Source organism: Neodiprion lecontei, chromosome 1 (assembly GCF_021901455.1).
Source record: "Neodiprion lecontei isolate iyNeoLeco1 chromosome 1, iyNeoLeco1.1, whole genome shotgun sequence".
Classification (NCBI taxonomy): domain Eukaryota; kingdom Metazoa; phylum Arthropoda; class Insecta; order Hymenoptera; family Diprionidae; genus Neodiprion; species Neodiprion lecontei.
In genome coordinates, this window is record NC_060260.1 from 27258505 (window position 1) to 27285414 (window position 26910).

Here is a 26910-nt window from a genome sequence, read left to right on the forward strand (position 1 = left end):
TAGAATAAGTTCAGCCTCCGTATAAGGTACCTTACCTGATTGTCCGTATCTGTGATTTTCGATATCTCGAAAAATTATCGAAACATCAACTTTTACCTCTGTTTAATTTTTGTTTATTTAGACTTGAAAACCAAAATTTCATCATTAAGATTTGGCGTCACGGAAATCGTAATCATGCCACTCTATGTAGCCAAGTAGGAAAAACAGAAACAAATTCTTGCGACAGTCGTGACGGAACCCTGCTCAATTTCATTTGAAGTTGTTCGTGCACAAATTCTTTATATGACTACTTTCCAATCTGCACATGATTCGTAGCATCACGTACGTGCAAAGTCAGTGGTTTGGCATGTCGAAAAGCGATGACCCTTATGGACAATGTTTTGTAAACAATAATTACTTCGGAGTAATAATTTCTGAAACACGAACAGCGAATGATGACGATTGAAGTTGTCGGTGATTCCGTTCAACAAACCATAAAGCTACGTAATCCATAAGTCTTCGTATAAAAATATTGACCGATGTGCTATGTCAGAAAATGTGAAAAAAACGAACTTTTTCGTGAAACGCATGGAGAACGGTTTATTTCTCAAAATGTGCAACGAACAACCGATGTCTAGGGAAAAACGTTTTATACAGTGACGCGAACGAACCTCTATCGTGTCTTTTTACTTTGAGGGTCCGTTTTTTCTTCAACAACTCGGGTGATTTCAAACTTTGAAGAGTATGCAATTCTGACATAAAACTTCACCCTACTGACGGCCACAATTATCAGAGAACTGGTCGCATCAGTCCGGATATAAAATTTATGAAGCGCAACCCTAACCCTTGCATCTTTGGAGGGTCTGTTACTCGCGACTCGCAGAGCAAGGCTTGCCTCACTCATACCCAGGCAACACGCAAGTTTCATTCCACACGCTCGTAGTTCCGTTGGCCAGTCGCAGACGAACCTCAGCGAGAAGAGGATCATATCCTTTCGGTTTATCGGATTTTTAGAAAGTATCATCTGCGGAAACAGAAATGTCGAACAGCAGTAGGACGAAAAGAATACTGGATCGCGATAAGTTCAGCGATCAGTTTGTCACTGCAATTCGCGTCTTACGTTGCCTTATGATTTATATGGGAATTTGGCCAGACAAAAAACATGAAAAATTGTACTATTTATTGCGGTGCTTCCATTCGGTAGGTTTAGTATTTCTACTTTCGGGTGAAGTGTGTTGGCTCACCAATGTTGAGGATGATATGGATGAATTCTTTGCTACCTTAGGCGTGGCATGTGCGTTATTTTACGTTCTCGGAAAGTGGCTTACATTTTCTTGGCAAAAAGTACTAATCAGAAAACTGACGAAATTTATGGATGAAGATTGGATCAACTTGGAAAACAACGCTTTGATTCCTAAAAGCGTACCAGATTCGAAACGAATAATGATGAAACATTACCGAACATTAAATATTTACGTCTGCACCATCGTACTTGTGTATATATTTACAGCCGGGGAGTTCGTCATTGATTTTTTCGTAGCCACAAACCATCGTGACAATGATACAAATTTGGGTAACCTCTTACCATTGACTCACAGCTGGTATCCTCTCGATTACGACCAAGGTTATACCGTTCAGGTATTTATGAAATGAATATTCTGACTCCAAATTCAAATGTATTTAGATCGAATACGCGCACTCGAGGAAATATGTCGCTTTGAATATATACTGAAGCTGTGATAGTAAAAACAAGGACCAAGAAAAGTCACTCGAAACATTAACGATTTTTCCGTTAGAGGTACTGAGTAGTGAAAACAGCGCAAGGACGATTAGTTGTGAAATCATTCGTCTCGCAGCAATTTATTTACAAATGGTCGTTCCGAAAAAAAATCCATATGATTTATTGAATTGTTGAAACTCTTGAAAAGATTATATCCACAAAAAATCTCAGATCCGTCAGAGCACAATTGAAGGTGCAACCAAGACCTGATACATTTCACATGAAACTACCTAATGAAGAAGATTTATCTTGACCTTGGAGATTTGTTGATTAAAGTTATTCTTGGATATGAAGGTCACAACTCAAAACACTTTTTATCGTGTTAACGTTTCGACCCTGGTGGGGGCCCTCCTCAGAACAATTTTATTTAAATATCTGTCACGAACAAAATAAAAAATTACGAAACTACCTAATATTTCAAAGGTTTGAAAAAATATCGGTGTGGAAATGGTTTCGCGGCAAGAATTATCATCGACCGTGCACGTTTCGTCAGGTGCGAAAAATATGCGTTTGTTGATTGTTTCGAGAAAATCGTGTTTCAATCGGTTTAATAGACATTAGAGTAATCATTATTTAAGCTAAGAATAATTACTAACTAATGCCGATATCAGACCGAAACTTCAAGTACAAGAACAGGACTCAAAATATATAAGAATGTGAAATCTTGCTCCATTCGCAAAATGCCGTGGCCAAAATGAAAAAAGTTAGGCCCTTGTCAGAACAGCTTTCAAGTTTTGCAAGCTTCATCAAACACTCAGTCACCAATACCGAGATCCAATAATGAGAACATACGTACAGGCTGAAATTCAGCATTTCATGGTCTCTCTAGATTTCGATAATTCGTCACAAACTTAGTGATTGGAACTCGATATCAGTGATTTCAAATTTTTCGTCAAACTTGATCGATCGAAGATTTAGGTACATCCAGCAATTATAGTCATCGCGAAAAATTAGTCATTCAGTGCGTGAGAAAGGACAACTTAAGAAACAAGATTGAGGTATAAGAAATAGCCTACGGAAATGTTTCGAGTGAAAAAAGCTAAGCCGATTTGTCAACTAGTAACAAAACAAATTCTTTCATTTTTCGTACAAGATCCGCAATTGAAATCCCGACTATTTTCCGAAGGCGCGTCCCGTTAGCTATACGACAATTGAGAGACAATCCATTCGTGCAATGATAAGTAAATCTAAACTAAAATTTGAATGATTCAAGCTGCTGGCCGCTGCTCAAATGATAAGTATGGTATCAGCATTGGTCGGAAGCACTGTAGTCGACGGTTTCTTCGTTATTACGGTTCTGCACACTGCCGGTCAACTGGAGATTCTGGGGTACGTACAGATGCGCAATAACTTGGTCAGCGTTTACGGATTGGCACGTATTTTACCCCTCTAATTATTGGTAATTTTTCAGAGATTTTATTGAACGAACCAAGTATGATCCAATGGACTACGAATGTGACAAGACGAAAGTCAAAGAGATGGCGAAGCGTCACCAGGTGTTGTTAAGGTAGGTTTTTACTTACATCGTTTTGAGAAGAACATTTCGAGGCAATTTATACTATCGAGTTTTATTGTCAGTAAAGGTAACTCTTTTTAAATTCCAGCGTGGCAGACGACATACAAGAATGTTTCAGTGCAACTATCTTGCAGTGCGTGACTGTCTCGTTAATCGGTACTTGTTTCCACGCGCACGCATTTCTCAGGGTACGTAATAAATTTTTCCAATACGAGCTTTCTTGGAATACTAGAAGCGTATGAGCAATTTCGAAATTTAAATGTAAGCGATCAAGTGGCGAAATTTTGATTTAACTGTTATTTTGATGTATTATCCGGTGGACAACGATGTGAATATTTCCAAAATTTCCAACCCCTTGATTTAATCGCTTACGAGAAACCCATTTGTGTGTCAGCACACAATTTTTATTTCATTGGAATTACCATTTATTCGGACTATGGCTCATACATATTGCCGATAGCAGTAAGGGCAAAAACCAATGGAATAATTAATCAACGCGTTTCTCATGAATCGTTGGACTTAGTGGTCTAATCGAATCTTAACCACTGTTTTCCTTGAACTGATTGTCACTAATATTTTAAGAAGAATTCAAACTAACAATAAATAGTAGCCAATCGAAACCTAACCGATCGACAACTCCTCGCGCATCGTTAGAAAATTTCAGTTTGTGTATTTCAGCTTTCAATTGATGCGTGAGTTTATACAATAATTCATCTGCCTTTTGAAACTGGAATGCTATCTCTTATAGGAATTAGAAAGAGGTGGAGATAATCAACTGATTGCGCTAAAGTACGGATTTTCCTGTCTGGTAGGGCTGATGAATATTTTCATCTACAGTTTTGTTGGCGACAGTTTGACTAGTCAAGTAAGTATAACGACGTATGCCGAATCAAAGAATCAAAGACTTGGGAACAGAAAAATTTCGTTATTCTCATCTCTGTTTTTAGCTTATTAATTCGAACGAATTCGTTAGGTGTGGCAAAATTATATATTTAATAACTCGCTACGAAGACAAGTTTTCTGGCCTGAAATTCAATAGAAGTATAGTTGGAATGTTTTGGCAGTGATTTATGCTATGTACTAGAATGCGCTTCAAAGTTATTTGTGGTACTCTTACACTTTCGACCCCGACAAGTATTATGCACGAATATACAAACTCAAAGAATCGTTAGAAAAATTTTCAATTTCAACTGTGGCGGGCTTATGTTTTTCAAGGGTCTTGTCATCGGGACGGTTACTTACAATTCAGAATGGTACAACGCTACTTCATTTGTTAAAGGCTCGCTGTCAATAATAATGGCCAAAGCATGGCAACCGATTATAATTAGCGCAGCAGAAATTTTCCCCCTCACGATGCAAAATTTCACAGTGGTGAGTAAATAAGTAAGTTTATTGATTTGTTCAGACAGACATTGTATATAAATAAGTGTCGATTTGACATGAATATACAAACATCTATTCGTCATTCCCTTGTTACGTATGAAACTTAAATTATTTTAAACTTTTGCGCGTTTTTTGCCTGAGATACATAACATATTATATAGTTAAATAAATCGGTAATTTTGCCTGTCGTACTTCGTTGTAAAATTCTTAGCCATGAGCTTTTGTACTGCTGGGATTAGTCAAATCAAGTATGCGCTCTGCCTTCGCTATATTTTGGACATTCTAAAAGAACATGCGTGAGATTTTCGCTGAGCGACTGGAAGCGCATAATTAACAATAATCGCTGTTATTTAGTTTCGGCTTGTAGTCTGTAATTTTTATCGAAGGAAGATATTGCAAACCAGTCGACGTTGAGCTAGAACTCTTATAATATGGATAGGAGAATTTAGATGTAAGCAGCTGTGCTCAGTGAAGTCCACTAGTGGACAGAATTCTGGAGTGGAGGAGTTTTTTACTCTACAACTGCCCAAAAGCTTCATTTATTTTTATTCTTTTTATTAGTCAGCGATAAGTATGTCTGCTTTTGTATTCGCGATATTATAAATATTCGATCGGTCTGCCCGATATTCAATCTTACCATCAGTTTAATCATCAGTTTTGTGCATATTTTCGGAAGTCTTTCATCCTTCCTGTTGACTATTTTTGTAATCCAGTTAAGAGCCTTCTCCAGGACATTTGCCAAAATGGGATACTACTCTATTTCGTTGCAAATAGCATAGTTAGCGCAGTGTTGTCTTGGGAGCACCATATTGATTTATGATAAGATGTTGTGTTTCGTTTGTGTATCCAAGTCCCCAGATCTCCACACTGTGTGAAAAAACGCTCTCTACCAATGCCCTAGATAAGGAGTTTACAGTTTCCCAGTCGTTAGAGTTCACTGAGCGTAAAGTATATAGTTTAGAGTTTATCACCGCTTGAGGTAAGCTTTCGATTTTTTTTTTTTTGGTCAATTCAGTCAAGAATAACTCAGGGCTCTTGAATTGAACACTCAGGTAATCGTATTCTTTAACTATGTCTATCTTTTCATTTTCGCAATTGAATGGCCATTTTTGGAGTTTTGCAAACCGGAGTTCTTTGTGCACTATCAGGATTTTGGATTTTTGTTTATTCATATTGAGACCATTGGAGTCACAAGATTTTTAATATATTTCCAAGGTCAATCTGGGAACTGCCTGACCTGAAGAATGAGATAACTTTTCGGCCAGGTTGACTCAGATGAATTTGAGTAATCGTGTTCGGGATGAAGAAAAAATTGTGTTTTAGCTGTATTTTGCGTATTATAAGTTCGAAAAAAAAAACAAATCTGAAATCAGTCGCAAATTTTCCCGGGGAACACGATCCTGTCATTAGTTTTCCAATATTTCTACGTGGAAACTCGGAAAATCGGAAAACACGTGTATCAAAATTGTCGAGAGCAGCATTTGATGACTAGTCGGAAGATAGATAAACGCAAGAGATTAAGCTGTGTCTGTAAATTCATTGTCGAATCGTATTATTAGCAGCAAATTTATTTTTCGATCAAATGTGACCGATCGGAACTTCAGGTATACAATGCGTGCTATGTGTGGACGCCAATGTGTTCGCTTCTGTTTCCTCGGTACCAAATGATCTCGTATAATTTAATCAGAACGCATACCTATATGCTGACAGATGGTTAAATCGATCGCATCATATCTTTCTGCACTACGAGCAATGAGCATGTCGGAAGATGGTCGAGTCAACCGATAAATTCGTGCAAGAGTAGAAAACACGTTTATCGTATTTCAAGCTTCTGTACGATGATAGGTAATTTCTTTAATTTCCAAAACAGAAACAGTAAATTACATCGCACAGTCCTTTCTCCTGAATATTCATCGATATTCATAGTTATTCAGCATATGTTTTATATGTCTGCACAGATATTCGAAAACGTTTAGCGCAACCTCCGTCGCTAGTAGAAGAAAATCGCATCATAGGCTGCGATATACGCGTCTTCAAGAATGTTTAAAACAGGCGATTCGATTTCAGCTAGTGACTATGAATACTTATTGTTAGTAGTCAAGAATTAGACTGCACGACGTTGTGAACACTAAATTTGCAAGCATGTATTTCTGTGAAGATGAATAAACGTTCATTTGTATTCAAGAACATAACTTCGTAACGAATTGACTTTCTTGCTCAAATTTTTTTTTTTTTCTTAATCCCTAGTAAAAGAGCAACTCGTGTCTGTTGGACTATTCAGGTCGGAAGTTACAATGGAACCTTAGGTTTTTTTCAACAATTACGGGGTGTAGACGATATTTATTGCAAAACAAAGATGCCTGTTTAAAAAACTTGAAAAAGTGTTGGGAAAATACGAAATTGTGTTGTCATTGCGATCGAAGATAAGAGTATTCACTTGTTTGTGTGAAATGTATTTTTTCAATTTCCAGGCATCACTTTTATCGAGACACAGGGTTGCATTTTTGCAGGGATTTCGTTCCACATGCATTTCGAGGTGATTTGAGGATTGAAATTCTATTCAAGTCTTATTGAAGGTCGCTTCAACGTATCCCGCAAAAACCGTATCGCCGTTTTTTAGCCATCATTTTTTTTCGAGCAAATTTTTGGCTAGAGAAATATAATATCCCTTGAAAGCACCTCCGGTGCAAAAACCTTGCGCCAAGTACATTAAAGTGGAAACTGCCAACAGAAATTCATTTTGCAACTTAGAAACCACTGAAATGACAAAGTACACAGTGTTATAGTCTAAGTTTAAAAAATGTTTAAAATCAAACCTTCATATGTGGATACTTTTCTTTAAAAGAGCTTTCTTTACACAAAGTATCGTATGAACTGTAGAGGTCACGTAGATTTTTTCCACGTTGCCAATTTGCAATATTCTTCCTCGTCTCGTGTACGATTAATATTGCAAACTTACATTCAACGTTAAAAGATTTACTTTGCTTCTTTTTCGGATAAAAGAGGAATCTGAACTTGAAAATGAACTTATACGAACTTACTGTCCGAACAATAATGTTTTTGACAAAACGCGTAATTTTGTCCGAACACGTAATTTCACTGTCGATTTTGAATGACACGATGAATAGTAATATTTGAAATCCGTCCGTGACCGAAGAAAGTCGAGATTAATTCTGAATTTGCTTCAACGATTAAACGTATAATCTCATAGATACTAATTTTAGGTGGAGATTGTCAGTGGAAAGAGTTGTGTAGAATTTGTCAATCCGATTCCTTCTGCATGGAAGATGACTCGATCCGTACAAAAACAGCCATTTATGGTGGAAACGTACCCCTAATTTGTACTGATACACGCCGCTCCATGCGGTGACGTGGTCATCCTTTCATCAAGTAATTTTTAACTTGTGAGACGATTTTTTTTTAAACTCAATAGCTTAGGTAGCCTCAAACTTGGAACTCTCGAATGCACATTCCCAATTAGTTGAACAAAGTGTACAATTCTGGTACGAAACTTTACCCTACCGGTGACTACAATTCTCGGAAAACCAGTCGCATCAATGCAGATATAAAATTTATGAAATCCAACCCTAAGCGTTGCATCTTTGGAGGGGCTGTTACTCGCCACTCGCAGACCAAGGCTTGCCTCACTCATACCTGCACAATTTTCATCCTCATGCTCTGAGTTCCGTTGGCCTGTCGCAGACGAAGCTCAGTCACAGAAGGACCATTGTCGTTCGGTTAATCGGGTTTTCAAAAATGACATTAGCGATAACCGCAATGATAAACGACAATCAGTCGGTAATAATACAGGGCAGTGATGAGTTCTGCGATCAGTTTATCACTGCGATTGGTGCGTTACGTTATCTCATGATTTATATGGGAATTTGGCCAAAAAGAAAACATGAGAAATCGTACAAGTTATTGTGGTACTTGCATTTGGTAACTCTCTCATTCCTAATCTGCGGTTTACTGTGTGGCCTCGCCGATGTTAGTCACGATATGGATAAAACCATTTCTAACTTGAGCATGACAAGCGCCGTAACTTGTATTATTAGCAAGTGGTTGACATTTTCTTGGCACAGAGTACTGATCAAGAAACTGGTACATTTTATGGATAAGGACTGGATCAACTTGGAAAACAATACTATGATTTATAAAAACGTACGAGATTCAAGAAGAATAATGACGAAATACTACCAAGCCTTAAACATTTTTGTCCTCACCATATTATTTATGGCTGTTGTTGCTATTGAGAATTTTATAGCCGATTTGGTTGCCGTCATGAATCATCGCGGCAATGATACAGATCAGAGTCGTACTTCGATTCTTCCCTACAGCTGGTATCATCACAATCGCGACCGCGGTTACACTAATCAGGTAATTATCAAACGAATACTTTCAATCAAAACTGTAATGAAATTAGGTCGGATACGTCTTCGAAAGAATATCTCGCTTCGAATGCATGCTATTGCTGTCCTCGTAAGAATGAGGACCAAGAATTCGATCACTTGAAACATTTTATCCCCGACTCAACGATAATGTTTACTGATCTGGTAAGCGGGAGAAAATTTACATGCAATTCCCCCGTATGCTTTTCTCCTGCTCTTGAGTTTTTCAGTATTTCTGGTATTCTCTAGTTTTTTCTGATTTTTGACTATTTCTTTCTACATTATAGTAGACATTAAATAATATTCTAGTTCTCAGACCAGTAAAATGATTAGATTTACGCTTTGATGAAAAAATGACAATAATTTGTACAAAATAAAAAATACTTTTCATCGTGCATCTGAAATATTCGATGTCTCACACCTAATATTTGAAATCTACTTTGTATATAAAATAGTGACAGTTAGGTTTTGGAAAATTTCGTTGCACAAAAATTTACTCATGAAAGAAAATTACTATATTATATGATGTGCAGTATTCAAAGACACATTTCTTTTTACCTCGTTTCATTTCTGAAATCATGATTTCTAACGTGAAGGATCCTCAGAAAAAAAAATCAACATCCAATTCGAATTTTGAACTACGTATTCAGATTCGTGATTAACGGTTTAAAGGCCGTCAGGTCCCATGTTACGTGAAAATGAGACGATTATTTTTAATTCGTACCACCATAATGGATTCGCCGTCATTAATTTTGAAAGTCAGATCTTCGATTCGTTATCGGTAATCGCAAAAGCCTTCGCCTACAAATTTCTACCAAATTTCGAATATTTATAATTTTTTTTTATCCTTCCACATTGGATTCGTCATTTCGGATTGCACAAATCTGATCTCACATTCGGGATCAACGACCCAACAAATTTTCGTGTACCAATTTTTACCGAAAACCAAATGCTTTTAGTTTTTCTTCTACAGCATACTGAATACGCCAAATTAACATTATTCACTCGACGTAAAAAACACAATTCTTAACTTGATATATCCTAAAAAAGAATGTTATCGAAATGAGAAACAAATTGTGCTCACAGGCACTATTTCTTGTCAAGATACAAAGTTGTGCTGTGAGACAAGTTTTTTTCCCTCATTTACTTTGAATCAATTTGAATGCCGAAACGCCAATTTTTTTTTCAAGTCGTACCGAAGGTCACCTTAGTAAAGTACCTCAACATTGAATGCCAGCCACCACTACTTTCCGAGCAAGTTATCGGCGAGAGAAGTGATACTAATGGAATCATCCGATCCCTATCTAAACAGCCGCAGGTCGTAAACTATACAGACCAAAGTTTATTACAACGATGCCGATATAATATTCGTCAGATGTTTAACACAACTTCGTTATAACAGAACCGAACTTTTATACCCATACTGAAAAATGTTAGGTTGTACAGTGAGACAATACACTCCCGATGGTATAATTTCCTTTTCCACGGTCCATTTTTAATTCACCGCTTTGTGAAGCTCCGAACTTTTCAATGCAAACCTGGAATCGGTAAGTTGCACCGAGTCTCCGATTCTGAAACCAAACCTCACCCCTCCAGCCAATAATGTTACCCAGCACATAAAATTCATGCACAGCACCCTTATTGCGCGTATCTCTGCGGGAGCCATCACTTGCCACTGATCGGCTCGATTTGCGTTGTCCGTGTCGATAGAATTTGGAATCCCCATGTGCAGGAACATGCGTCAGTCGTGAACAAAGCATCGTAGCCACTGAATTACTTTTTTTGGTCGTTCAAGCTTGTAATAGTCAGAAAGTATGAAATGCAATATGTCAAGGGATACCTCCGCCCGAACGGGGAAGAAGAACAATAAGTATATACATTAAATAGAGGTAGATGGAAAACGTTCAAGTTGAATCTAATGATTAAGGGAAATTTATGTGTTTTTTCGTAACTGGATCTAAGAAACTAAGGCGCAAAACTTCGAAAATCTAACACGTTTTCATCGTTCTACAGCGAATGAGCTTGTGAATAGGAGATAATGAACGCTTACTGTCGTTGGAAGTTAGGTTCAATTTAAATTTTTTTTGTAACAATTAAATGTATATTTGGATGCTTATTATTTTGCGAGCAAATCATCAGTTAGAGAAGTTGTACTTACGCATGTACAATGAAATCAGCCCCATGCGTTCGCGCAAAGTTGGGGAAACCACAACGCGTAACAGAATCGAAAGTATTCAGCTTCACCCACCAGATGCAAGTTTTTCCACACCACGACCAAAGTCTCCCCTCCGTGAAATCATTCCCTCCGCCAAAGCCTACTTTTTATTCAACGCTTCGCGTCGTCTCCAACTTTTCAATACCCATTGGCAATTATTTGATCCGAGTGTGCGATTCTGACGTTCAACTTTGCCGTGATACTTCCGATTCCGTGTGCGCCAGACACGCCGCAGAATATCCAAAATTCATGAACTTCGCCCATAGCGCATGCATCTCTGCGGGGAAAATCCATTGCCATCGCCTGATCGCAGTGTGCTTTCTTCGTATTGACAGTATTTCTAATCCCCACTCTGACCGCTTTGGTCAGTCGTCAGCAAAACTCCGCAGCAAGTGCATCAATTTTCGTCTTTTAACGACGAAATTTTCTATCGTAGAACAGCGAAGAACGCAATATCGAACGAGGCCGAAGTCATGATCACACCGAGCAACCATACTTTGAGCAATCAATTCACCAGGGCAATTCATAGTTTGCGTTGCGTCATGATTTATTTAGGTATTTGGCCAGGAGAAAGACATCAGAATTGGTACCTTCTGTTGTGGGTTTTTCATTCGGCAAGTTTAATATATCTAACCACCGGTTCGGTTGGCGGTCTCATCGTACTCAGACATAACGCGAACAAAATTATCAACAACTTGGGTATGTCGAGTCCAACAATACTCATTGTCTGTAAATGGTTCACGTTTGCTTGGCGTAAAAAACTGTGCAAGAGGCTCATGCATTTCATGGATGACGATTGGGCTAACTTGGAAAAAGATACTCTCATCAATAAAAGTGTACCGGATTCCAAACGAATAATCATCAACTTCTACAAGACGACGAATTTTTTCGTCTGCACTTTCATAATTTTGGCATCTGTTGCCACCGTCAATTTTCTGGGACAATCTTTTCTTTCTCTCAATCGACGCGATGATAAACCGATCAAGGACAACATATTCCCGATGCCTTACAGTTGGTATCCTGTCAATTACGACGGATTGAGTTATATTATCCAGGTAAATATGGAACGCAAATTTTGACCAAAATTTAGGATGAAAATAGATTTGGTGCATACTTTTGAAAGTAATAAGAAATAACTTTGTGTGGTTCGTTAAATTTTAAATACTTCAAGTTCCTAGTGTTCGCTCAAATAAGTAGTATGCTGTCAACGTTTCTCGCGACAACCGCAATCGATGGCTTCCTCGTTGCTACGATTCTACATCTCAGCAGTCAACTAAAGATTCTGAGGTACGAAGTGCATGTGTGAACATTGAACATAGATAACATCTGTCGATTTGAAAGAGTCGGATCCCACTAATAGTCTCGTACTCTTCCAGACTTTTCGTAGAGGGAATCGTCTATGAACCGTGCCATCCCCAAAATTACAAAAAGAAAGTGAGAGAAATGGTGAAACGCCATCAAGTGCTGTTGAGGTAAGTTGAATTGCGTTGGCTATTGTTTTAAAAAAGCCCTTTGTTCACTCACCTCTCAGAAAATGTCTCTTCAATTTTAGCGTGGCAGCCACGTTACAGGAATGTTACAGTCTCATTGCTCTGCAGCATGTAATGGCGTGTGTGCTTGCTCTTTGCTTCCTTGAATGTTCATTTCTCATGGTATGTACGCAGTAAATTTTTTCAATTCTGATAGCAGCCCGTAGTCATATTTCCTTCTTGTCGATCTGTTTCGCACAACTTACGAGACCAGTAATGAAAAGCGTGCTGTATTCGATTTTCATTCCACGAAATGATATCCTTACAATTTTCCGAATCGGTTGTTTTAACCTGACCGTCCGTTTGACATTCGATGATTTATGGAGAACACTTCTGAAATGTTACATGAAATTTACTGAAAACTAATTACACTTACTCATTTTCGGTGCACTGTAAAGTTTAGCTTTGTGACTTATCTGGACTGTTATTAAAATCTATTATTCTCATGCTCACTGAGTGATTCAGAAACGCCAAATACCACGACTCTCTCACATAAACCAAAAATGTTTTCACATAACTGTATTCGAAAATTTACATTGGCTTCGATCATACACAGAATGAATCGCGTGGGTATAGTTTGAGGTGCGCGACAGATGAATCTTTCTCGTTTCCAGTCAATGTAGCATGGCAGTTTAAGCTTGTTCGTCATAAATGATCGAATGCCCAAGACACGGACTGGTTTAGTGCTACCATTGTACAGAGATCACAAAAACTACCCCGTAAAAATTGACTACAGTATCCTTCTAGGGTAATTTTCAATGCGTCAGGCGCAAGTGACATTATTTTCAATGTAATATTTATGGCGTATTTTGATAGACAATCATCAGATTGCAAATTAGATAGCAATTTTCATTCCTAATGCTGTACCAGAATAATAGTATTATTTATTCAAACTTTCACTAGAAAATTGTGACATATGGAGCTTTTTTAAGAACAGCAATTACGATGCTAGAATGTCTCGACTAATATCATAAATATCTATGTGTCTGTAAATAATAAACTTGCCAACTCAGTGTGATAGTTCCAAACAAACGAGCAGAACTCCTCTCGTGAAACTTTGTTGACAATTATAATTTTATGCCACTGGAAAAAGCCACAGGAGTTTCACTAACAATTCCTCAACACCTAAATGTGGTTTAGGAATTACAAGAAAACGAAGCGAGCGGAACGAGTCTCTTAACGTTCGGACTTTTCGCTATCGGATCGCTGGAGACTGCCTTTATCTACTGTTTTGCCGGTGATTCGTTAACTAACGAAGTGAGTAAGAATATTTAAATCACGATGTGCATTTTTATAATTCGCACAAAAATTCCACTCCCGTTAGGTGCACGGATATTGCGGGATAAGAAAAACTGAGAACGATTTTGGAACAAACTGTGGATTTATTGAAATCAGAGCCTAATCAAAATGTAATACAGTACAATTTCGTTCACCCGAACGTCCGTCATCCGAACCCCTATGTCACCTAATCTACCTTTTGTTTCGTCAGAACGTTGTATAATCCGAGAAAGGATCTGACATTTCGGAATACAAATGTGCGCTGTGAAAAAAAAAAAAAAAATTAATAATTAAAAATCGGTTCATGTGCATGAGCATTATTTTGTTGAAATTAACGATATTTTTGTCAACTCTACACGTAAATGGAGTACAAATATAATGCGACGTGTGAAAGCTACACAGTATGGTTATACCATTAACTCAAAAATATATTCACTGCTCTGTTACAAGTATAAATAATAAACCTAGAAAAAAATCAATTCCTAGAAAATATCAAGGTGGTGTAACTCCTCGATTCGGATGATAGAGGTTCCGTAATACACAATATGATTTTCAATGCATGGCAATACTACAGAAGAGAAATTAATATTGGTATGATTTCTGCCGTTCCGTCAATTTTTTTTTTTTTTTGTTGTAACATAATTTGAATATAAATCTGCAAACTTGCTACGATCGGCTGACAGGAATTAAATGCTTGCCGTTTAGGAACGAATGTATGATAAGACTCAAGTTAGTGACATTCACGTAACGGAACGTTGAAACAAGAATTACTAATTTGCAGCTTTAGAATAACTGAATGAATTGAATTTACGAAATCTCAGTTTTTTAATGCTCTCTTACGATCGACCGAATCTCAGGATATTCTAAAGATGCAAAGCAACGGGTTTTTGTAAAAACGCATCATTACAGTAACAATCTTGAACTTGATTATGTATTCGCCTGAAATTAATGCTACTCATCATGTTTAAGGGATTCGCTATCGGATTGGCTATCTACAGATGTGAATGGTACAGTTTTACAAGATCGGCGAATCTCTCATTATCAATAGCAATGATCAGAGCACAGAAGCCGATAGAGATTAGCGCCGCCCAGATTTTCCCCCTCACGTTAGAAAACTTTACCGTCGTGAGTACTTGAATTTAAAAATTAATTCGGCCTTTATGTCTGCGTGTACTCTTTACGTCTGAATGCCAATTAGAAGTTCTATTACGGCTCTTAAACGTCAAATAACTCTATGACTGGTATTTGTTTCGTTTACAGATTGTCAAAGCCGCTGCATCGTATCTCTCTACTTTACGAGCTTACAGTATGGTGGAAGCCTGAAGATAATTAAGTCAGCCAAACGGTGATGGGAGAAAGAAAAACTCGTGGGAACATTCATTGAGCAGGCTACAGAATACATTAAGTAGAACATGAAATCCAAATAATGACGTGCTTATGTCGAGACTCGTTCGAGTGGTAATCATTCGCATCTCATGAGATTTGTGCGTGACGATTTGTTTGTGCAATCAAATCGGTATTTCATTTAACGACTTAAGCAGAAAATGAGTGATTGAGGCATATTCTACACTTTACTCGCAGGTATATGAATATAAACGTAGTAGATAATATTTTCTCGATTTTGTAATTTCGTTATTGTATTACATGAAAGGATTTCGTAGATGTTTCTGCAAATAATATATCTATTGAACGTCAATTCAATCTTATAATTTGAAACGTTCGGCGAAATAATTGTCCGTAACCTTGTTCGAACCGTAAGTATAAGGTACAAAATCCGATTTGCTTCACTCGTCGTTTCAAGAACGACATACGTGGTCTCTGTAACAAGCTGCCATAATACAGTCGAAATTGTGAAAACACTTAGAATGTTCTTCAGCCACCGATAATTTCACTCAAGTCTTCGGAAATGCCTGCCTATCCGCCAATTCATCAGCAATCCGTCGGGCTGCAGTAGTCAAAGCTCTGGTCAAGTCAGCCGGACGCTAGAAATAACTCGTGCCTCGCAAATTCTTAACAGGCCGCATAGTGCTCAACTACTTACCAACACCGGATTATTCTCTTAATTGACTATATGAAATGAGCGACGACAAGATCATTTGCCGAGATGTAGTGTTTATTAACTACAATTATGCGTATTTAGTACACCCTGAAGAACATATTTCCAAAACTGACCTAACTCTTGATGTATTCGTACTAGCTGCTGATCATGTGGTGTAAGTACTGTGCCATTTAGTCTGACGTACGACGTTGTTGCAATGGATGGAAGCATTTGTAGTCGCACAGTAGATGTAATCGGACCCTTCGACGTAGTTTTATTGTACACATGACGTCATCAAGGAGCTCAATCACCCTCCTCGGAATTACCACAAATTAATAACGCTCGATAGCCAGCTACTGAATAGGCAATGGTTTTGTGGCATTCTTTGGTATCCTGTAGCAAGTGGCGAGAGTCAGTGCGGCATTTAATGGGATTGAACTTCAACGCGCGCTCCGTGTACCATGATAGATGGTTTTCCAACGTTCTTCGCAGCTGCATATGTCGCAGAATGAAGCAGCAACGGGACAGTCGTTAAGTTCCAAGGTGTTCATGAACGTTTTCTAAAAACTTCTACATACATAAATGCATTTCATGGCTTTCTTCATTGCTGGTGTCAGTTTTCCCAAGCACCGTAATGTTTACTGGTAATATTAAATTACACTCGGTAAAATATTCTTACCGTTTACAGATGCGCAGCGGTTTTTAGAGGGATCCTGAAACACCGGTGACCATTCACATTTCCTCGGAACGGGATCAACGTACCCTGTGAACGCAGCTTAATCCACACACCCGACCATCATGGCGATTGTTGACACTCACGTGACGAATCCTGGCACGGATTCACCTATCATAAACTCAGGGTGATCGATTGCGGCACTGACTAACTTGAAGGACACCACTTGAACCAATTCGTAACGAACCACTCGCCGAACAACCCGTTGAATATTTCGGACACACCGGGCACGAGCTTTTCGCCATGACAACGATACCGCGTACAGCTTGCGATCAGCTGGTTCTTGAGGCAATGGGTGGCTGTTCCGGTATGCGGTGCTTCCATCTCTGAAACAGTGGTTGAAATTTTCAGGATCGTCGAGGGTGCGCTGGCCAATATTAAATTGAGGGTGGCGTCGGGGGCTGACGGAAGGTAAGGATTCCGCGAATCACTTTATCCCCGTTGACGGTACGCGGTAGAAATCGATGCGTGCTATCTGCTGCCGAGCGAAATGTGCCGTCAGGGTTTGGAAAATTCTCAATAGAGAGCATAGATGGTTATTTCAATTTCTTACTTTTCGAGCGAAGAGTAGGAAAATACCGATAGCGGGACTTTTCGCTCCTTGTCATTCGAAGACAAGATATTTGGCATTTGCTATTTGCTTGGCATCATTCTCTATAAATTTGAACTTTACAGCTGATCAGACTAAATATTAAATTCAAATTGGATACTTAAGAGTCCGCGTGTATGTGCGCCGGAAAAATCTTCTCCGTTCTTCGCGTATCTTGATGTTATATATTCGTTATCCTCGTAGTTCTGTGGAAAAACTTTTAAGTGTGGTCTTCGACCGTGCGAAGGATCATGTGATAAATTAGTATTCAAGCCTCGTAGTTTGATCGATGGAAAAACAATGTACGTGGTCTATGAGATTGAAATAATACTCGAAGGAAAGAGATCGAGATTAAACTGAATATTTTACTGTATCAAGGATATTTATTACATTAAACACAAATGTACCACAGTTTTGAAAATAATGATTTATCATTTTGGAGTGTATCCGCGATCTGATTATCATCGCTGCAAGCTCATTTATAACTCATATCTCGGAAAGCGTTAAATTCAATTAATAAAGAAAAGATGGAAAATATTCAGTTTCATCGGCACATTACTATCAGAGAGAATTTTATCTAATGGAAACTTGGGGCTTCAGTGACTTGTTCATTTAAGCTATTATTCGGAATCGTCCATTTCACGGGCAGACGATCATCGTGCGTTAACGTATGACTGTGCATTTATTGATTCACCCAATCCTATTGTGAGAAAGTTGCCTCAGGCAAAAAACGCACCGTGCAACTGAATCAAACCTGTATCCAGACAGGGGAAGGATATTTCCTGGATATTGCGACTCCGTCATATGCGTGATACATTTTTTATTCAACGGTCTGTCAAGTTTGAAACATTTCATTCTGCACTTGCAATTAGTTGTATCAACTGTGCACTTCTGTCGTTCGAGTTTGTCGTGATATCATCAAGTTTGGCGGACAAGGCACACTACAGGATTTAAAATGCATGAACTTTTTACCCGGTATTCATACAGTACGTTCGCGGAGGAAATAAAATTTAGCATGGACTGAAATCGATCTGCATGGACCACATCGATAGAATTTATAATTTGGTCAAAGTCGTTGATAACCTAGACTCAGTAATAACGATGAAACGTGTCTTTCAAATTTGTTTAGTTGATTACCCGTAAAAATATGACGGTGAAGCTTTCACCTACAGTGAAAAAGCATTCAAATGACATTGAAAAAATTTCGTCGTTAAGTAAAAGCTTGTCGGATAGCAAAGATATAATGGAAATGTACTCTTGTATTGCAATAGTCTTCTTTGATACATACTCATACAAAATATGCAGTACGTTATTAAAGTAAAGTCGTTCGAAATTTTTTGAGAAAATGAAAACCTCGTGGAATAATTTTCATATTTCCTGTTAAGAACTATGACTATCAGATGATTCCTTATTTTTTTCCCAATCTTGAATGATTCAGTTTCTCTGATATACGATTTATTTGTGCTTCTAGCGATTCTGTTCTTGCACATTTTACAGAGCATTTTTATGCACACAATACCGAATGGTAGGAATTTCGGCAACTGACAGACCTCTGGTTCTTCTAGGTCTAAAGAAACAGTAAATATGTCTGCAACCAAATTCTTCACGTTATCATTGAAAAATAATACTACCTTCAGTGATCCTCTATTATATGTGGATAATATTTACTCTGCGTTATTATATTATATCCACTATCCGAAATGAGAAGTATTCTTCCTCTCCCCTACAACTATCACAAGTTGTGATTACAGCTAATATAATCGAGTGCGTTTCGTCTCTTCGGTTTGCGACTAGTCTGAATCGGTGAATATTACAACAAAACTGCACCAAGAATAAAGTAAGACGTGTGAACAAACGAGAGTAGAAATCTAATCAAAAGAAGGTCGAGTATATTTTCGGAGGAAAATAAAAGAACAGAAGTTAAAGGCCCCAGTAAATTGAATGTATTAATGATGCAAGATTGAAAATACAAATTTTGATTAACAAGTTGCGACAGTCATTTTTTCTACGAATCACAAATGCTGATAGAAACGTACAACTGTAATAATATGGCAAGTAAATTATACCGCTCTAAAATATAATTGCAATCATGAATAAAAAAATATTGCGCAGGTTACTTCAAGAATAACAATCTATTAATCGCTGTATGATTGGATTCTCAGTTATGCAAGAAACCACCTGTATTTTTACAGTTAAATTATGCGCTATTCGTCCGAATCGAGATACTTTGAGAAATTTAGTTTCCATTATTCGGCTATTATTTGTCATCGTTTATGGTCACGCAACCTCGTTTATCTAATTAAATTTAATCGCATCGGTATATTTGTGACTCGATTCATTGTCAGTGACGGCCATAAACCGAAACTTTTGTGACAGAGATGTCGTCTTATACCGACAATGAAAGTCCGAGCCGCAGCCAAAAATCTGGGACCAAAATGCTCAAAGGAAAAGACGACTTCCAATCGAATTTTTCGAGCCGTTTTAGAGACATAAAAAACCTCCGCCAGATACACAAGATACCATGGATCAAGGAAACGAGTTTTAACACTGCAATGGGGGGCGTGAGGCACGGATTGAGTCTGATTGCATCTTGGCCAATGATGATGGAAACTTGGAGAATGACGGTGATTTGGTTGTTTTACGCTGCCGGGTTTTTTGTGTGCGTGTGCGGCTGTTTGGGCGGGGCGATTACGGCTAGGAAGGACCTCCAGCGTTTGGTCGCGGCGCTTGGTCAAGCCATCCCAGTCACGGTGATAGCCATCAAATACGGGCTATTCAAGACGCAAGTGAAGCCGCTGAACCAGATCCTGAAAAGCATGGAATCGGACTGGGAAAGTGAAAACCTGAATTCACGAAGGGACGATCCGGAGGCGATACGACGCCGTGAGATAATGACGAATCATGCCCGAGTACCCAGAATTTTTTTCAACGTTTATACGTCGGTCGTGACGATTTGTTGGATTTTGTTCACGATCGCGCCAGCAACGAAGAGAATATCGTCACGTGATCAATCCGCACCGAATGCCAACAAACTCCCTCTCAATTCGTGGTACCCTTTTCCCTTCAGTCACAGCCCTATTTATCAGGTGAGTTTCTGAGTCGAGAATGATGTAGAGTTTTTTTATCGTGGGTCATTTCGATGCCAGATCATGTACGTGTTCGAGGTATTCTTGGGGAATGTAATGGTCATCGCACACACCGGCATAGACAGTTTGCTAGTTACCATAATTTTTCATCTCTGCGGACAGCTGGAGATACTGCGGTAAGGATGGAATTCAATTCACATTACAGGCTCAGTGAGAATCCTTCCGAGGAATTCTACGAGTTTATTAAATGCATGTTTATACGATGGGAAATTTTAAGTAAAATAAACTTTAGAACTTTCAGAACATAATTGTCTTTATATGATTATTAAGCCACACTAACGAGTTGCACACAAATACCGAATTCTCTTTAAATATTATGAAGTGAGATCTGCTCATACTTTATTTTCGCTTTTTTGTTGATCCTACTGCAAGGAGTTGCATTGAGGAGTTTCGAACTGAGGAACGGAGTGAGGAAATGATGTGGGCTGACGTGAAGTTCATAGTTAAACGACACGAATGGATAATAAAGTGAGTGACATACGATAAAGTGACTCAGAGGAGACGACGTATTATACTTTAATTTAAATGTTTTCTAGTTCAGCTCGCAGTCTGGAGAAATCCTTCAATAAAATTTTATTCAGCCAGCTACTTGCAGGCACACTGCACATTTGCTTGGCAGGCTTCAGTGTCCTACAGGTACGCTAAAATTTGAAATCGCCCACTGAAAAAGTTCAATCCTAATTCTGCCGTCACTACAATTGGAAAAATATCATTTACAGGCAATGGAATCCAACAACACGTCAGTTTTTGTGAAGTTTGGCCTTTTACTTACAATGGCTCTGCAGCAACTATTCATTTATAGTTTGGCTGGGGATTACCTAACGTCCCAGGTGAACAGTCTTAGATTATAGAACGATGCCCAGAATCGGACGAATCTTAATTACTTCTGATGCGATTTCTGGCATAAGTTGGTGAGCACTTTTTCAGTGATCATTCGTTTGATACAGGGTACTTTGATCCGAGTAGCTGCCTATAAAGCCACCTGGTACAAACTACCACCATCTGTGAGCAGATCATTTTTATTGATCATGATCAGAGCAACGAAACCGATTACACTTACTGCGGGAAAATTCTCCGTCATGTCATTACCCAATTTCACCTCGGTGAGTTTTTGTTTCAAGTATTTGGTGGAACGGATTTTAGAATGAAACGACTATTGACGATATTTTAGTTTTAATAAAATTTCCAGCTTATCAAATCGGCGGTGTCGTATCTCTCGGTTCTAAGAGCGATGAATACGGACAATTCTAACTAGTTAGTTAGGACTGTTGAAGTAGTTTAAGATACTTGAATTCTACTTTATTGACGTAGTTAACTTTGTGCTATTGATAAATATTAGGAAATTTGTTAAAGGGCTATAGTTTACTGTATTCATGTCACAAACAATTCTATATTTAAGTATATAGTGAACTTCTATTTCTATTCTGATATCATTTTCTATACGATATTAATCGAATTATCTTCATGTGTAATAGGCTTTCAAGTCAGTCGTGTCAGTATGCAAAGAAAGTTTTTTACCTAAGCTTGATATACCGTAAACAAAATCATGCAATTGATACATGTCACGCTCTAAGTAATTTTACTGATCCTTTCGAGCACTCTTATTCAATTTGCTAAATACACACTGCAAAGTACTGCATTCAAATAATAGTAGCATGAACATTTGATGGTAACCATCGTCATTCAAACTTTTTCCCTAATCCATGACCAATGATCGATAAAACAACAACTGTTTGTTGATATTTTTTTCCCAAGATTTATTCTTAAGTGTAGCTGTAAGGAGAGAGATCGTTTGATGAATTTAGCACGGTTCAGTTTTACTTCGACTTCAAAACGCAACGAATATCAAAATTCACTTCAAACATAGTGTTTCTTTTCAGACACTCGGAGTTTTGTTGAATATAACAGTATTGCTGTTGTGCTTGACAGGAAACAGATTTTAATAACACTCACAAAATGGCAATATGCGTTACTTTTGATTTCATCAAGTTCTAAACGTTTTCTAAAGTTAATTCGTTTTACCACCATACGGTCACATCGCCATTTCACATTATCTTTCAACCAAGTTAGCAAGGCGTACGATATCGTGATTGACAGGCAAGAAACAGCAACAATTAGTCTATCGATCAATAAAAATTTTCCCTATTAATGGCGAAATTTCGACCCAAGATGCTACCATAATTAATAGCAGGACCAAACCGAACCTCGTACGTTAGTCAACAAACGAATCTGTATAGCAAGTGAACACTTTTTATCAGTTTAGGAAGTTCTTGAAAGTGAAAAAGTTTATATGAAATGGAGAACCTTGCCCAGATACAGCAACCCAAACGGAACTGAAAACTTAGAAGCTGATGGTGAGTATTAAGATTAACGATACAGTTAATCTTTCTTTATTTTATCTAACCCTGGTAAAAAAATAAAAAAGCTGAACACGTTTTAACAGTTGCATATTACGAATAATTTTGAGGAAAAAAGGTGATAAGCATTTGCTACGTTTCGATTTTCTTATAACAATTGAATTCGCATTTCCCTGCCTACTTTTTTGCGAGCAAAATATCGGCTAGAAAAGTTAAGCATAGATACAAATAAATCAGCTCTATCTGTTGTTACAAAGTTAGTTGAACGTAAAAACTACACATCGTGACAAAATCGAACGTACACAGCTTTACCCAGGCATACGCAAAGCGTTCTACATCAAGACGGAGTCTCCCCTCCATGAAATCATTCCTTCCGCCACAGTCCACTTTTTATTCAAAGCTTTGCGTGTAGTTTCCAACTTTGCAATACCCGTCGGCAATTATTTGAATCAAGTTTATGATTCTGTTGTCCAACTTCGCCTTCATACTTTGAATTCTGTGTACGCCAGACATATCTTCCAATATTTAAGATTCATGAACTTTGCCCACAGCGCATGCATCTCTACAGGGAACGTCCCTTGCCATTACCTGATCGCAGAGTGCTTTGTCTGTATTGACAGAATTTCTAATCGCGAACCTGACTGCGTGGTTCAATCGTGAACGAATCTCCGAAGCTAATAGATCGGTATCTTCTTTGGCCGATGAAATTTTCAATAGTGAAGAGTGCAAAACGCAATGTTGGAACAGTCCAAAGTCATGATTGCACAGGAGAACCATAATTTTAGCAATCAATTCACCACAGCGATTTGTGGCCTGCGTTACGTTATGATTTATTTGGGAGTTTGGCCAGGACAAAAATATCAAAACTTGTATCGTTTCATTTGGTTTTTTCACTTGGCAAGTTTGATATTTCTAGCTTCCGGTTCAGTAGGTGGCATCGTCGTACTAAGACACGACATAAATAAACTCATCAACAACTTAAGTATGTCAAGTCCAATGATACTCATTTCCTGTAAGTGGCTTACATTTTCGTTGCGTCAGAAACTGTGCAAAAAGCTTATGCATTCCATGGACGAAGATTGGGTCAACTTGAGAAAAGATACTTTTATTTATAAAAGTGTGCCGGATTCTAAACGTGTAATCACCAATCATTATCAAGCTTCGACTGTTTTCGTCTACACCTTTTTGATCGTAGCTACTATTGCAACCATTAATTTTGCGACTGATTCTTTTCTCTCTCTAAGCAATCGCGATAATAATACTGATCAGGATAATCTCTTGCCAATGCCATACAGCTGGTATCCTGTAGATTACAACAGATCGGGTTATATTGTTCAGGTAAATATGAAATGTTAAATTCTTATCAAACGCTTGTACCTACAAACGTAGATATGAGACGTAATGCTTAAAGCAGTAAAAAATAGCTCTCCATCATTCATCGGACCTTGAATAATTCAAGTTCTTGGTGGTCGCTCAAATAATCAGTATGGTGACAACATTTCTGGCAACAACTGCAGTAGACGGCTTCTTCGTTGCTGCGATTCTACACGTGAGCAGTCAACTCAAGATTCTAACGTAAGCTATGCATGCATGAATACAAATAACGTGTGGCAATTAAAGAGAATTCGATTCCGCTAATACTTTCGTACTTTTCCAGATATTTCGCCGAAGAAATCGCTTATAGACCGTCACATCCCGAACATTACAGGATAGAGATTAGAGAAATGGTGAAACGCCATCAGGTGCTGTTGAAGTAAATTTCATTGCCTCGTTTCCTGATTATTTCGAAAAAAAACCTCATTCCCTTATCGCGCAAGTAATATACTTTTACTTCTAGCGTAGCTGCCACGCTGCAAGAATTTTACAGGCTCATTGCTCTGCAGCATGTAATGGCGTGTGTGCTTGCTCTTTGCTTCCTCGAGTGTTCATTTCTCATGGTAGGTATGCAGAAATATTTTTCCAGTCTGACGGTACTTCATGGTGACGCCACAAGTATTTTATAGTAAATGCAGTTACATAATTATAATAAATCGTATAAAAACTTTTGTTGTTTATGTTATCAAGGTAACCGTGAAATCATTTTCAATTTTTATAAAAGAAATCGTGACGCACGGTGAGTTTGTAGATCTTAAATCCTAGACCCCACTAATTGATCCTTTTAATACCAAAATGTTTAGGAACTACAAGAAAATGGAGCGAGCAAAACAATTTTGTTAAAGTTTGGACTTTTCGCTATCGGATCGTTGGAGACTGCCTTTATCTACTGTTTTGCCGGTAATTCGTTGATAAATCAAGTAAGCAAGAATAACTGTAACATTATTTCTATTTCTGCAAATCACAAGAAAATCCTGTGTCACATGGGCAAACATTTAGCTCAAGACTGTGGCTACAAAATCCAAACCGCGAATGAATGAGTATTCACAATCAGGATATAAGACATATTGCAAACAGTGCCACGTCAAATACGATTTACAATTTTTATCTGTTTTCCACAATACCGCACTGTAGCAGAAATAGTACCTATCAACTTGACTTGCTGAGCTTCTTTTATTTTTAAAAAAGAATGCAAATCTGCAGACTACCTACAAAAAGTTAACATTAATTTAACGCTTGCTGCGCGTAACGGCTGTATTTGCGTTCAATCAATGCATCTTTTCGCATTCAAGGGCTGTGCTCTCGGATTGGCGATCTACAGTTCCAAATGGTACAATTTCGAAAGATCGATAAATCTTTCATTGTCAATAGTAATGATCAGAGCACAGAAGCCGATAGAGATTAGCGCAGCCAACATTTTTCCTCTCACGTTAGAAAATTTCACAGTCGTAAGTAATCTCATTCCATTATCAATTTGTCATTTATATCTCTGCATACTCCGGCTGACTCTCGATCAGATATTCTATTTTGTTTCCTGAACGCTCAACAATTTTATAGTCGTTATTTGTCTATGCTTACAGATAGTCAAGGTAGCTGCATCATATCTCTCTACTCTACGAGCTTACAGTATGGCGGAAGCTTAAAAAAATTTCATTACAGCCATTCAACGAGTGCAAGACAAAACAAAACTAACGGGAACACCGATTGACCAAGCTGCAAAAAAAATTAAATAAATTAAGTAGAATATGAAGTGCAAAATAAACTCGAGCATCTCTTGAGACTTGTTTGCATTGTAATTATTTGAATCTAATGCGCTGTGCGGTTGGCGATTCCTTTCTCTATGTGCTTGAATTCCCATTCAGTTTGTCGACTTACGTACAAATTGAGTCAAGGAAGTATATTTTACATTTTAGCCACAGGTACGAGAACACGAACGCACTAAAAAAAGTATTTCCCAATTTCGTTATCGTGAAATCCAAAAAAGATTTAGCAGATGTTATTGTAACCAATACAGATATAAAACGTGAACTCGTTATTTAAATTTGCATTCATTCGACTAAAATTGAATCTCACGCATATTGCAATCAAAACCCACAATATGAAAATAAAAAGTGTGGCGTAATAGGTATCCACAAATGCGTTCCAACTGCAACTACATAATGCGGTTTGCTTCGCTCGTCGTTTCGAGAAAATCATACACCGTCCCTGTAATTACATAATACAGTGGAAATTGTAAAAAACTGTTAGAATGTTATCCGACGACCAACAGTTTACACCCGAGTCTTCGGAAATACGCAACTTTTAATTCATAAGCAAATCGTCCTCGCAGTCAAAGTGTCAAGTTAGCCCACCAGTAGGATCGACTCACGCCTCACAGTTTGCCGATAGGTCACATAATAATTGCAGTAACCAGATTATTTTACTGAAGAAATCCATTGCCAATGTACAGTGTATTTGAACTTTCACTTCGAAATCTGTGAAAATGATATTGAGATTTTTGATTAAGTATGTAAGCATATCACTTGTCTAATGGCATAAGATCGTAAACACCATTACGTATATTTTTATGTATATATATATTTTCTGTGTTTTTTGGCCAAATAAA

The 26910-nt window shown here is 38.0% G+C and overlaps 4 protein-coding genes across 19 annotated transcripts; all 4 read left to right on the plus strand.

Moving 5' to 3' along the window:
• Window positions 1–966: 966 nt before the first annotated feature.
• Window positions 967–10519, plus strand: LOC124296532. Of its 11 annotated transcripts, none has more exons than XR_006906364.1 (8): window positions 967–1617; window positions 2973–3088; window positions 3171–3266; window positions 3364–3463; window positions 4024–4140; window positions 4491–4646; window positions 6369–6503; window positions 6593–6845. XR_006906364.1 is itself a non-coding variant. In XM_046746324.1 (7 exons), exons 1-7 carry the CDS (start codon window positions 1018–1020, stop codon window positions 8774–8776), a joined length of 1221 nt encoding a protein of 406 aa, XP_046602280.1. In that variant the 5' UTR covers window positions 967–1017; the 3' UTR covers window positions 8777–8899. The 11 variants fall into 11 exon arrangements, 5 of the variants coding, with proteins under 5 accessions (XP_046602280.1, XP_046602281.1, XP_046602283.1 ...); XR_006906358.1 differs by having other exon boundaries at window positions 6617–6845; XR_006906352.1 differs by having other exon boundaries at window positions 6263–6503; window positions 6617–6628.
• A 375-nt stretch (window positions 10520–10894) lies between these two features.
• LOC124296562 (odorant receptor 10a-like) lies at window positions 10895–15764 on the plus strand. 2 transcript variants are annotated; one of them, XM_046746334.1, is made up of 7 exons: window positions 10895–12316; window positions 12433–12548; window positions 12638–12733; window positions 12793–12913; window positions 13931–14047; window positions 15038–15193; window positions 15329–15764. In XM_046746334.1, exons 1-7 carry the CDS (start codon window positions 11735–11737, stop codon window positions 15389–15391), a joined length of 1251 nt encoding a protein of 416 aa, XP_046602290.1. In that variant the 5' UTR covers window positions 10895–11734; the 3' UTR covers window positions 15392–15764. The 2 variants fall into 2 exon arrangements, with proteins under 2 accessions (XP_046602290.1, XP_046602291.1); XM_046746335.1 differs by having other exon boundaries at window positions 10896–12316; window positions 12814–12913.
• Window positions 15765–19806: 4042 nt separating this feature from the next.
• On the plus strand, window positions 19807–22285 carry LOC124296614 (odorant receptor 4-like). The gene is made up of 7 exons (XM_046746664.1): window positions 19807–20514; window positions 20575–20690; window positions 20947–21042; window positions 21111–21210; window positions 21294–21404; window positions 21522–21677; window positions 21764–22285. The coding sequence occupies exons 1-7, from the start codon at window positions 19807–19809 to the stop codon at window positions 21827–21829; spliced, it is 1353 nt and encodes a 450-aa protein (XP_046602620.1). The 3' UTR covers window positions 21830–22285.
• Window positions 22286–22778: 493 nt separating this feature from the next.
• On the plus strand, window positions 22779–26085 carry LOC107226399 (odorant receptor 22c-like). Of its 5 annotated transcripts, XM_046746330.1 has the most exons (8): window positions 22779–22928; window positions 23848–24269; window positions 24391–24506; window positions 24589–24684; window positions 24769–24868; window positions 25109–25225; window positions 25598–25753; window positions 25886–26085. In XM_046746330.1, exons 1-8 carry the CDS (start codon window positions 22865–22867, stop codon window positions 25946–25948), a joined length of 1134 nt encoding a protein of 377 aa, XP_046602286.1. In that variant the 5' UTR covers window positions 22779–22864; the 3' UTR covers window positions 25949–26085. The 5 variants fall into 5 exon arrangements, with proteins under 5 accessions (XP_046602286.1, XP_015522689.2, XP_046602287.1 ...); XM_015667203.2 differs by lacking the exon at window positions 22779–22928 and having other exon boundaries at window positions 23567–24269; XM_046746331.1 differs by lacking the exons at window positions 22779–22928; window positions 25598–25753 and having other exon boundaries at window positions 23567–24269.
• The last annotated feature ends 825 nt before the right edge of the window (window positions 26086–26910 follow it).

Coding starts and splice junctions, on each gene's coding strand:
- LOC107226399 (XM_015667203.2), top strand. CDS start 23,667: ATGTTGGAACAGTCCAAAGTCATGATTGCACAGGAGAACCATAATTTT. Junction 24,270..24,390: donor GATCGGGTTATATTGTTCAG/GTAAATATGAAA, acceptor GAATAATTCAAG/TTCTTGGTGGTCGCTCAAAT. Junction 24,685..24,768: donor CGCCATCAGGTGCTGTTGAA/GTAAATTTCATT, acceptor TTTTACTTCTAG/CGTAGCTGCCACGCTGCAAG.
- LOC124296532 (XM_046746324.1), top strand. CDS start 1,018: ATGTCGAACAGCAGTAGGACGAAAAGAATACTGGATCGCGATAAGTTC. Junction 1,618..2,972: donor ACCAAGGTTATACCGTTCAG/GTATTTATGAAA, acceptor GAATGATTCAAG/CTGCTGGCCGCTGCTCAAAT. Junction 4,647..8,740: donor CGATGCAAAATTTCACAGTG/GTGAGTAAATAA, acceptor TTCTTGGCACAG/AGTACTGATCAAGAAACTGG.
- LOC124296614 (XM_046746664.1), top strand. CDS start 19,807: ATGTCGTCTTATACCGACAATGAAAGTCCGAGCCGCAGCCAAAAATCT. Junction 21,043..21,110: donor CGACACGAATGGATAATAAA/GTGAGTGACATA, acceptor AATGTTTTCTAG/TTCAGCTCGCAGTCTGGAGA. Junction 21,405..21,521: donor GGGATTACCTAACGTCCCAG/GTGAACAGTCTT, acceptor CGTTTGATACAG/GGTACTTTGATCCGAGTAGC.
- LOC124296562 (XM_046746334.1), top strand. CDS start 11,735: ATGATCACACCGAGCAACCATACTTTGAGCAATCAATTCACCAGGGCA. Junction 12,734..12,792: donor CGCCATCAAGTGCTGTTGAG/GTAAGTTGAATT, acceptor CTCACCTCTCAG/AAAATGTCTCTTCAATTTTA. Junction 12,914..13,930: donor TTGAATGTTCATTTCTCATG/GTATGTACGCAG, acceptor AATGTGGTTTAG/GAATTACAAGAAAACGAAGC.